This window comes from Equus quagga, chromosome 21 (assembly GCF_021613505.1).
Source record: "Equus quagga isolate Etosha38 chromosome 21, UCLA_HA_Equagga_1.0, whole genome shotgun sequence".
NCBI lineage: Eukaryota > Metazoa > Chordata > Mammalia > Perissodactyla > Equidae > Equus > Equus quagga.
Genome location: NC_060287.1, coordinates 39461890 through 39474081, shown reverse-complemented (window position 1 = coordinate 39474081; position 12192 = coordinate 39461890). Strand labels below are relative to the sequence as shown.

General features: G+C 57.3%; 1 protein-coding gene across 1 annotated transcript in view; it reads right to left on the bottom strand.

Annotated features, from left to right (window-relative positions):
• Window positions 1-12192, bottom strand: part of SLX9 (SLX9 ribosome biogenesis factor) — a 36545-nt gene that overhangs the window by 13125 nt on the left and 11228 nt on the right. Inside the window, exon 3 of the mRNA XM_046647935.1 lies at window positions 1654-1722. Within this exon, the coding sequence (XP_046503891.1) occupies window positions 1654-1722 (69 nt within the window). The remainder of the gene's footprint in view (window positions 1-1653; window positions 1723-12192) is intronic.

Below are 12192 nucleotides of genomic sequence, written 5' to 3'. Positions count from 1 at the left end.
ATTAGCTTAGATGAGTTCAAGGAGAAATACGAGTGGCCAAGATAAACTCAAGTAGTAAAAAAGACCAATCACCATGGAAGAAAACTTAAATGCACCAAAGAATTGTGGCCCAGAAATGTTCAGGGTCCCAGAGGTCACGGTCTTATTAGCTTTTCCAAATCCACTTTACGAAGAATATTTTGTACAACTCCATGCTAGGGACTGTGAAAAACAAAATGGACGAACAAATTATCTCCTTAAATATTCGAAAGTCACAGAAAACACAAAATTACTACTCGTGGAAGAAAGTGACGAACTTCTCTAAAAAACTAAAAATGTATTTTCTTTAAAACCTTCAAGGTGCGGCTGGCCTGGTGGCACAGCAGTTAAGTTTGCACGTTCTGCTTTGGCGGCCTGGGGTTCCCAGGTTCAGATCCCCGGTACGGACACGGCACCACCTGGCAAGCCATGCTGTGGGAGGCGTCCCACATATAAAGTAGAGGAAGATGGGCACGGATGTTAGCTCAGGGCCAGTCTCCCTCAGCAAAAAGAGGAGGATTGGCAGCAGATGTTAGCTCAGGGCCAATCTTTCTCAAAAAAAAAACCTTCAAGGAAAAAATAATGCAGATCATATTTTAACTGTCTGAAAACATAAAGAAGAAAACATTCCAAGTTAATTTAAAAAGTCAGAGAATCACACTAAGAAGATAACATTAAGAAAAAAATTACAGGGGGCTGGCTGAGTGGTTAAGTTCGCGCGCTCCACTGCAGGCGGCTCAGTGTTTCATTGGTTCGAATCCTGGGCGTGGTCATGGCACTGCTCATCAAACCACGCTGAGGCAGTGTCCCACATGCCACAACTAGAAGGACCCACAACAAAGAATATACAACTATGTACCGGGGGGCTTTGGGGAGAAAAAGGAAAAAATAAAATCTTTAAAAAAAAGAAAAGAAAGAAAAAGAATTACAAAACCATCTAAAATCTATCTTTAGAAAAACAGCAAATATTCAGCACCATGAAAAATAACTATATTTTCCAAAACAAAACTGGTGGGTAGAGCGGCATTTGACCTGTTGTGAGACATTCGGCTGGAAACACAAGAAGAAAATCCACCCTCACAGACAGGTACTTGGAAAGCAAGTGCCCGCTGACCCCTGAAAAGGCAGAAGGACCCCGGGGGCCCTCGGGCCACACTGGGAACTGCTGCTGCCCAGACACCCTGCACGGTCGCACGCCTGCAGAAACATCTGCAAGGACACACCCTAAGGGAAAGGTGTTCTCGTCTACGACTTCAGATAGTTCTGTATCGTAAAACACAACATGCACGTGTTGCTTTTGTAATTATAAATTTCATCGTGGGACCAAAAGCAGAAGTGTTTTTACACACAAGGAGCTGAGTGCAGCAGCTTCTTGAGACCAATTTCTTAGGAAGGACTAAGTCAAGGCTTTGCAGACCCTCGTACCAGGTGACAAGGCCACCTGCCCCGGGAGCCATCTGCTTGTCACAGCACAGGCCATCTCACAAGGCCCCCATGGCCCCAGACCACCCATCGGCTACGGCTGGCTTCAGAAGGGGTTCCAAGCCAGACCTCGAGCACGACTCCCCGAAGCCTGTGCCGTCCCAACTGTGGGGGAGCCGGCAGCGCCGCCCGGGAGCCCAGGCATGGACTTACTCTGCAGCCACCGCTCCCGTCTCAGCTTCAGTTTCTCCTTCTTGGGCAGGACAGCCTTCGCCTCCGTGCCTGAGGACAGAGAACACACGGTGAGTGGAGCGCTCCTGCCCCCAGAGGACAAGGGCCCAGGGCTCCCAGCCCACTGAGCCCAGGCCAGGGCTGGGGCAGGTTCTGACGGCACCATGCTGCCCGCAGCAGTGGGGCTGTGCCTGGTGCGACGGCCAGGCTGGCCTCTCACAGTCTCCATGGGAGGACAGAGCAGTGGGCTCCTTGCAGGGGCTCGTCGGCACAAAGTCAGGAGGCTCCCTAAGCACTGATGTCCCTCCGAGGCCACGGCCTGGCACTCCCCACGGGGCTGCCCCAGGATGCCCAGGGAGGCCTTTACCAACAGGCCCTCGCACCCCAACCCCAGGACGACCCTCGGGATGGGCTGCAGCGTAACCACGCAGCCCAGAGAATGCCACAGGACTCAGAGAGAGGAAGCCCCATGGCGCCGAGGACCCCTTTCTGCTGAGCCCGGGACCCAGGCCCCTAAAGCTGAGGCTGATGATCTCTGACAGGCGCTGCCCAAAGATGAGGGGTCTCAGTGGAGTCCAGGTTAAGCAAGAGAAAGTTCCACATCTTGTCACTGAATCTACCAAGGTACTAAGAAAATCCCCCTCTCTTCAGACACGCCTTCTCTGGGAGCATCTGTCCACTCTCACTGGCCAGTGTGGGGACGTGTCCCCAGCCTTGCTCATCCAGCATCAGGACAGAGTGTAACACGTCCCTTCTCCTTTGTCCCCCAGAACACCTACATCATCAGAACACAGCCCACCCAGCTGACCCTCTATAGCCCACGCTGCTCCCCCCAGTGCCTGTGCTGTTGGCTTGTCTAATTTCACAGTGATTTCACCTGGCTCGGATCCATGGCCCCGCCTCCCATGGTGTGTCTGCACATCCCCATGGTTATGGACTAAACTATATCCCCCCAAATCCATGTGCTGAAGCCCTAAGCCCAGCCCCTCAGACTGCAGCAGGACCTGCAGATGGGTCTTTAACGAGGTGATAAGGTAAAACGAGGTCACTAGGATGGACGCTAATCCAATCTGACTGGTATCCTTATGAGAAGAGAGCAGGACACACACGCAGAGGAACAGCCACGTAAGGACACACGGAGAAGACAGCGTCTACATGGCGGGAGGCCTCAGGAGCACCCAGCCCTGCCCTCACCTGGTTCGTGGTCTCCCGGCCCCCAGACAGTGAGAAATAAAAGGCTGCTGAAGCCGCCCCATCTGTGGTATTCGCTACGGCAGCCCCAGCCCACCAACATGCCATCTTCTCATGAATAACGCAGAGCGCCGTGCTTCCTGCCACCACCCAGGCAGGGCCTCGCCCGCAGTGGAAGCAGGCCACTGTGAACTGCACCTGCCCACTGCCCACGAGCAAGTGCAGAGCCAGCGTCGCAAGTTACCAGGCGCCAGGGCCCTGTCGCCAATCACCTACAAAGGAAGAGGGTGTGTCTAAAACTCCTTCCCTTCGCTAACCCCCTGAAGACACCTGTGGACCTTCAGGAGCACCAGGCACATTTCCGTCAGCGACCTACGAACAGGCCCATTTTACAGATGGGAAAACTAAAGCTCAAAGGGGGCCACAACCTGTCACCGGGAACTGCTGTGGCCCAGGACTAGAAAGGAGTGTGGCAACTGCACCCACAGCAATCGGGCCTCTGTGGCACAGTGGCCTCGGGCTGGGCCCCACTGAAGCTTCACCAGCACTCCTGGGACCACGCCACTGGAGGGGTACTGGAGACGTGGGATTTGGAGGTTTATTCCCCAAAACAAACTATGAACCAAGGTGTGGACACAGGTATAGCTCCTTAGAGAGCCCAGAAAACATACACGGCCTGGCCGCAGAGCTCCCCAGGGCTGTCTTGCTGATCCCAGGGCTACCGTCTCCTCCACGGCAGGCAGAGGGGGTGGGGAGCAAGATAGAGGACCCCTACCCGCAAGGGTATACTCTGGGCAGGAGGACCACTGAGTTGCAGCATGGTGCCCACTGCCCAGGGCGTGAGCCACATGCGCCACTGACATCACTTGGCCCTGCCCCACACCAACTGGGTGCTGACTCCCAGCTGGACAAATGCCCTGTGTCGGCAGAAGCCGTCGTGTGGCCCCAGGGAGGCTGGGGCAGCGCCAGCTGGTGTGTCAGGTGGTGCTGGACTCCCCTTCTCCAGGTCCTCCCTTCTCTAAGGATGGGCTGGAGCAGCCAGCGCCCTGCTGCCCCACGGTGCCGAGGCAGGACATGGGGACCACGCCCTGGGCAGTGAGAGATCTGCAGAAGGAGAGACCTCTCACTAGGTACTGAGCCCTAGACTCTCCGCTTCCTCAGTAAATGGGTGGGGCGGAGAGCAGCGTAACTTTTGGTGTGATCCATAAATTTATGATACAAATCCTGAGACTGCTATGGCCCCTTTGGAATTCTTCCAACCAGGGGAAGAGGGGCGCCTTATGGAGAACTGCAATGGGTGAATCTGGCCCAGGGGCGGACGGGCCACTGCCAGGCTGGTGCGTGCAGCCTGTTCTGGAGGCACACATCCGCCCCACGTCAGGGCTGTGGCATGCGGGAACGCACAGGGCTGCTGACAGCGTCTCTGCCTCGAGTTTGCTCTAAAAACAGAGTGGACCCTGGGCTGGCCCCAGTTCCTTGGCTTAACTGGTTTCCCCAGAGATAACATGGCCCAAGCCCAGGACGTGCTTCACCCAGAGCACATCCACACGAGATGTGCACCTCCCGATCCTTCTGTACTTGGCTGTTACAACAGACCCACGGCATCTAAGGGAAACCAGGCAGAAACAGTTCTGTCAAGAGAAAGGTGACGAGCCTGTTGTGTAAACCCTGTAACCCGTGACTCCCACGGGAATTCCCTCCCTTTTCCCAGGGTAAGATCCTAGATGCTTTGGCCTCGGGTTGAGGCTTCCCAACGCACCTGGAGCTGACCTCATTTCCTCCTCACTCGCCCTGACCTCTCACTCCCCCACCAGAAAGGGGAGGCGCTGCGACCTTCCGGAGTCACCCCTGGCTGACAGTGTGCTGCTCAGGAAGGGGGCAGGCGTGCGAGAAGGTGAACAGATGGGGCCACACGGCAGGGCTGAGGACTCAGCACAGCACCCAGGAACAAGGCTGTTCCTCCAGATCCCCCTCCATGCACCCAGCACTGCACCCCACCACTGTACCCAGGCGGCAGGCCAGGCACGAGGGGAAGGGGCATCTGGGTACAGGGCAAGGAGGGCATCTGTGCAGCTCTCTGCAGGTGTCAGAGGCTTTGGAAGAGTGGGGCGGGGGGTGAGATGTCCATGTGGCCCAGTGCAGTGTCTAACCATGAATGGGATGAGGACGGCACCCACTATGGTGTGTAAGGGCTGGAGTGGGGTGAGGAGGCATCTGCTTGGGGCATGAGCCTGAGCAATGGGGGCCAGGGAAGGGGAGGGGCTGACCCCCATGTCCAACAGGAGAAGTGAGGAGTGAGGAGGGGAGCCTCACACAGAAGCCTCCTGACAACAAGACACATGTCACCAACTCAGCCTCAAAGGCTCAGGAAGAAGTTTTCTCTACACTACTACTCCTGCAACTTTCTACAATTTTGAAATAATTTTTTAAAAAGTCTACAACCAGTGGAGACCAGCCCAAATTGTAACTGCACTGCATCTGAACAAATGGCAGGCTGAGCATGTGGGTCAGGGACCTCCCTGCTCCACCCTGGGGACCTTGGCTCCGCAGCCATGCCCACGGCACCCGAAAACAGGAACCTGACGCACCGTCCCCGGGAGACAGCGAGGGTTTGGAAGCTTATGTCCCGCAGACGCTGCCTGGAACCGCTGGTGGGAGGTCCTGTAGGCCCTAGAATTCGGGGAGCTCTCAGGCCCAGGGTGACAAAGTGAGAATCATTCACCTCCCTCTGTATGTCAAAATAGGGTCCTGGAGGATTAAATGTGTAAATAAAAAATAAAGCCATAAAAGCACTATAAAAAACACACAAAAGAGTTATAAAACACAAAGAAAACAGAAATTTGACTAAGCAGATTAAAAACATCTATAGGGGAAAATTATGTGAACATATTCAAAAGCACTACCAATGAGGGGAGAGACATCTGCAGACAACAGAACAGGCAGCTTCCTTCCTATATAAATAGTTCTTCCAAACCAATAAGAAAAGACAAGTAGGCCAAAAGGCAAACAGGTAAAGGGCAGAGATAGGCAGCTTACAGAGAACGTGGCTGAGGGAACCTCCTTCTAAGGAAGAGCACACTTTAGAAACCAAACCCTGCTGTCCACCCTTGCTGCCAGCAGAGACCTGGGCCTGTCCGTGTTGGCACGGAGCAGAGGCAGCCTCTCGCCCGCTGAGCAGGAGCTCCCATTGGGCAGTGTCTTCAGAAGGCGATTTGGTGAAATTCATTGATGTTTTAAACGTCCGCACATTTGACTCAGCAATTTCACCTCTACAGTTTTGACTGCAAACGCATTTACTCGTATTCACAAAGATGTTGGACACGCACCTGCCCTGAAGCACTGGCCCCATCAGACAGCAGCGGCCTTGAAAAGGAACAAGGCCGCCGTGTGCTGACGAGCAACCATCCCCAAGAGTGGGGGAGGCAAGGGGCCAGGGCATGCCTCGTGTGCAGGGAGAGAGCCCGGGAGACGGAGGATGGCAGAGGGAAGGCTGCCCCGACACCGCCTCACACCGCATCCCCAGCTTCTCAACAAGGAGGCAGCAGTGCAGGCATCAGCTCAAGGAAGTGCAGCTTCCTTCAGAGCCATCGAGGGCGAGCCCCAGGGGACACCCCACAGGGCAGAGGACGGGCCCAGCTTCCCTCAGAGCCATCGAGGGCGAGCTCCAGAGGACACCCCACAGGAGAAAGGACGGGCCAAGCATCAGGCAGTCGGAGAAGCGGCTGAACACAGGCAGCCCGCACAGCTCACGAGGGGCACAGCTGGAACAGGTGGTCACCTACAGAGGGTGCAGCTGGGGGGATTTTGTGCCCTTCGTTTTTCTCTGTCTTCCAAATTTTCTTCATTATTTACACTGCACCTTTGTAACTAAGTGGCCATTTAGTTAAAAAAAAAAAAAAAGAAAAAAAATTGGGAATGAGTTGCCCTAATCAGAGACAATGTCCTGGAAGAAAACTGGTAAGATTATTAACCAAAGAGCCACATCAACATATTTTCTAAAACACACCCACCAAGTTTTATTGCTAAAGCACCCTTTTTGTTGATGAAAAATCTCTCCCGTGAGGAACTCTTGAATGCCCCAAACCATTGTGTACATCCAAAGGACAGATTCCAAACCCTCAGGACTGACTTCTGACACACAGACCCATGGTTGCTTGGCCACCTGTGCAGTTTTCAGACCTGGGGAAGGCTGATGGGGCAACCTGTGGTACCAGCTCTGCGGCCCCATTCAAAGGTGGCCTCAGGACAACAGAGTGGCCGCACCAGCCCCAAGAGACCAACAGGAGAGAGTGAGCAGCACCCACGGGCAGATAGGAGGGGAGGGGTGCTCCCCTCTTGGCAGACTGTCCTGCCGGCGCCTGGGCCCCCCAGCATGACGGGAGTAACTCCTTTCTGCTCCCCCAGGCTCCCCTTCCTGCCTCCACCAACCCGGCTCAGCTCCATTGCCTTCTCCAGGTTATCATCGGGAGGCACCAGGCAGGGGCCCTCCAAATAACGAGGCGTCAGGGGACAGTGAGCACCACACCAAGGAGCAAAGGCACGTTCCCACCTCCACTGTTTCCGAGGATGGAGGCAAACGGCTCATCCTCAAAGGCTCCTCTCTCAGGGAAGGAGGACTGTGGACACCAATTCCATAGGAGGCAGAAACCACCACAGTCGGAGCTTCAGAAGTGCCAGAGGGCAGCGTCCCTCTGGCAAGGGCTGGGGAGCCTCAACATCTGCCTGGAGAGCAAGAGGGTGACCAGCGAGGTGATCTGACAGCCACTCCCCACAGTGCGTCCACCATGTGCTCTGCGGGTGTCCCCTCCTGTCCATAATTAACTTGGTACGAGGATGAGCCCGTGGGGGGATGAGGATGAGCCCTGCTCAGGGCTCTGTACCCAATGGTCAGCACAGACTCTCCCTGAACGTGACCAGCCCTGAGCCCGCAGGGTGAGCAGACAGGGGAGTGAAGGTCTCATCAGGCTCGGCTGTCAGACCACGTTTACAGAACACTGCCCCCCGGGAGGGGTCGGGATGGGAGCACCAATCATCCAGCGTACACCAGGAGGTCCCCAACCTCACAGATTCTGCCTGAGTGGCTTGAGGGGGGCTTTGGGAAACAGCAGCGGGCCGGTGCCCGGAGGGAGGCACTGCTGGACCCATGGGCTTTCTGTCCAGCACAGCAAGGTGGAACCACGGGGCATGCACAGAGGCCCATGGGCCTCCAGCCCCTCCTCCACCCCTAAGTTTCTACCTGAAAACCCTGGCTGCCCTCTGGCCCCAGCTGCTGATGACATGAGTGATGGCGAGAGCGACAGCACATGGCCTTGGCGGGATGCTGCCTGCCAGGCTCTGCAGGCAGCTGGAACACGCCAAGAACCTAAAATAGCTCCCACCACCGAGTCCAGAGAGCCGAGTTTAGAAACAGCGACCCACACGCTCCAATGGCATCTCCCCGCCCCGCCACCTCCAAGCACATGACACAGATGCACCGAGAAGCAGCACCCCAGGAGAATGACCCCAGGGCCTCACCACACCACATGTCCAGCCCACTCCAAAGACCACAGCTGGAGTCAGCACTGTAAAGACAGCGTCCCGCCTTGGGAGGAAGGTGCTGGAGTGGCGAGGAAGAAGGAAGGCTCCCAGGCCATCCTGTCTGGTGATGAAGCAGGAGCACTCGAGAACCCACCAGTGACCAGGCCCAACTCTGCTGATGTGACACTCCAGAAAATTCCAGAAATCACCACCCCCGATGGCAGGCAGCTCTGTGGACATGCTCTGTCCCTCCACACTGGCCCATGGCCTCTCCACATGGCCAGGAAGGCGGCCTGGTCAGCGTGTGGAGAACAGAACAAAGATAGTCCCCGGGCTTCGCAGGAGACAACTAGGGCTATTCCCAGGGAACCTTCCATCAGACAGGGGCCGGTGGCTTCACCAGGCTGTCCATGTGAGGTGGGGACCCCGCCTGGACAAAGGGCACGAGGCAAGCTCAGCCGAGGAACCCACTGGCTGCTTCCTGAATGGGGTGGGGTCAGCTCTAATGAGGTCAGCCAGCAGCACGGTCTGTGGACATGGGGGTCACAGACACAAAATCCCCCACAGGGCCACGGGGACAGCAGTCTCTGGGTGGCACGAGCAGGCATTTATTTGTAACGTCTTTTTTTTTGTCTTTTCACAATGCGCACTTCCTGCCTCTTCCTTATGAAGTTATTTCTTACAAAAGTAATTTGAGAGGGAGACTGGTCCCTAACTTTCAAGTCTCTGCCAAAGGTGCCGCTGTGGGGAGGCGCGGTGAGGGGCGACACAGGACTCGGGACGTTCACCCATGGCCAGCTCAGCTCCCATGGAGCCAGGAGCTCAAACAGGACAGGCTGAAAGGGCTCCATCCACGCCCGGGCCCCTCCCACTCGCCCCCCATTCTGCAGCAGCTCCAGCGCCGTGCGGATCCGCTTCCTCCCACCGCTGAGCACACCACATGGCGACACTGCCCCGCTGCCTCCAGGAACTTCCCAACCCCACGCATGAAGATGTCCGCTGCAGCAAGGATGGCCCCTAGGACATGGGGACCTCACTGCAGCCAAGCTGGGACTCTCCTCTGCCCAGGATGGCGCCCAGACACGGTGTCTGCACGAGCTGAGTGAGCCGGGACCACATCTCATCACAGCGCGAAAACCCCACGGCAGCTGGCAGAGGGAAGTGGTGTTGCTACACCCAGGGCCGTGGCTCTTCTACCGCAGCACGTCCGAGCACTGTCAGGGCCTTTACCTCCAACGAGCTCCTTTAATCCGACAAACTCTTACTCCACCATGCTGCCCACGAGCACGATACCGCCACAAGCTCCAGGACACGGCAGGGGGGTCACCATGAGCCTCCTTGTCACCTGCTAAGGCTGCACTCTGCACTCAGGGCCCTGCAAGGATGAACTCACAGAGTCCCTGGCATCGCTTCTTATAGAGGAGAGCTGATCACAGAGAGCTGCAGGCTGCCAGCGAGGAAGCAGTGGGTGGGAAGTGACCCAACAGGTGGCTCTGCGGCTGTCTCCTGACCACCCGCCCAGATGGAAGAAGGAATACCTGAAGCACGTGTCGCCCAGGACAAACAGACCAGCACTGCAGATGGCGCGACTGTAGGACAGAAAACCCAAACATGCCACTCGGAGGCCAGGAGGAAACACTCGCGGGCTGGATTGGCCCGGGGTTCATGGTTGGCCGACCCCTGGTCCAGCATCTTGACAACGTGAGCTCACAAGGATGCCATGCTCAAGAAAGAGCAACTCCCTGACTTCCCGAGTAGAAAAGCTCAGCCCTGCCCAGGTCCCCATGGAAGTCACCAGAGGCAGGCCCAGCCCCGCCCATTGCCACAGGAGGCGGCACAGGCACAGGCCCGGGTGGTACCGACGCTCAGAGCCATGGCAGAACACAGGCAAGGACGAGCACTTGCCTTCGCCAGCACCACCCACCACTACTCCCAGGGTTGGGAGACTGATCCAGACCTGGATCTGAGGCCCCCTCTCTGGGGACCTGAATGCCAGCAGCATGGGACAGACCATGGGAGCGGGGAGGAGGGTGACAAAAAGGCATGCCCAGTGCATCAAGGCTGTAAGGGTCAGTGTGAACACAGCAGGGTGCAGGCCCCACCGGTCATGGCTGTCACAGGTCCAGTGCCCCAGGGATGGCCACAGCCTCTCTGAGCAAGGGGCCCCTCCTTCCTCCCTATGGGAGTCTCTGAGACAATGGGTGGGGGTGGGTGGGTCAGCGTATATCTGTTTGCCCTGAGGAGAATGAAGCGAGACCGTCAGGAGGCCAGGCAGCCACTCTATAGGACCAAGGGCCCAGGGACCTCCCACACCACACTTTACAGCCAGGCTGCTAGGGTGCCATGCAGAGTGGGGACGGCAACACTAGGAGTAGAGGGCCCAGGCTAAGGCTCTGAGAGAGGGGGTACCGAAGAGCAATGCTGGAGCTGGGGAGGGAGACCCCCTGGCCACAGAGATGCTCCAGCCACCAAGAGGATGCACAGCAGGGCTGGCTGGGCCATGCCTACTGTCCACTCTGAGCTCAGGGCCTGGCAGCACGGGTGCTCAGCAAATGGTCACCAGGCTGTACCAACATCACTCACGCCCTGTAAAGAGACCTCCAAAAGCCCCTCCACGCACAGGGTTCAGCACCCCCACACTCAGTGCCGGTGGCACACGTATGGGGCCCTCGTCACATGGCCTAACACAGGGAAGTGGGGTACATGAGGGTGAGTTACCCCAGCACAAGCACTCAAGAGGCACAGGGTGAGCTGCAGGTGACTCTGGGATAGTGTTGGGCGCCTGGCTCCTTGGCACCTCAGGCCTGTCCACACATTGTCTCTCTCAGCAGAGTGCACACACACGTCCTCATGCAGCATGCTGCAAGGGCCGCAGGCCAAGTCCTCCCACACTTCATCACCAGTGAAGGGCCTGCAGAGCCCAGGGACGGGCCAGCTGGGAACGAGGAGCAGGAGCGGTTCAGCCACAGCGGGGAGAGAGGGGATGCACACACAGGACAAGGCACTCACATGCTCTCCTCTCAGAGCCCTGACAACAGAGCGGGCACGACACAGGCCCCTCCCCTGCCGTCCCTCCCTGAGGAGGAGGCCGGGACCCTGGGGCCCAGCCCCACAGTCACTCACCTGTCCCAACCCCTTCCCCCTTGACCCTGCTCATCCCAGGCTTCTGTCTATTAAAAAGAACGGGCTCCCTGCAGACCAAGGCAAGCACAGCCCAGCAGCAGGGTCCTTCCTGCACTCCCACCATGTGACAACAGGGCCAGACGCCATCAGCATTTAGGCCCAGCAGCCCCCCAGTTGCCAGGAGACCCAGAGAAGAAGCCCATGTCCTCCAACCTCCGCCCAGTCAAGCACACAGGCCTTCCAGTCCTGCTAGCCAGGATGCCCCTGGAACAGTCGGTGCCCCTCCTGGGGGCCTAGTGGAGGTGCTCCTCCAGCTGAGGGCCTACTCCAGACGGCAAGGAACCCAATGCCCAGGTGACACACAGAGGGGCTCACAGCCAGCAGCCTGCAACCACAGATGCAGCCAGCTCCCCCCGCCAGGCGGGTGACACACACCGCCCCGAAGAAAGAGGTCTCTGCTCCCAAACGCCGTAAGCGTCATCGCCCGCAAAAGCCCCCCAGGGCCCCCGGCCAGATGTCCTCAGGGAGGCAGAGAGGCAGGAAGGCCAGGGGGAAGCGAAACAGCCACAAGGCCAAAGCCCCCACAAGCAGATGCAGACAAGGAGGGATCCTGTGCTGGGACTGGCACCTGGGAGCAGGAACGCCCCCACAAGCAGCTGCAGACAAGGAGGGATCCTGTGCTGGGACTGG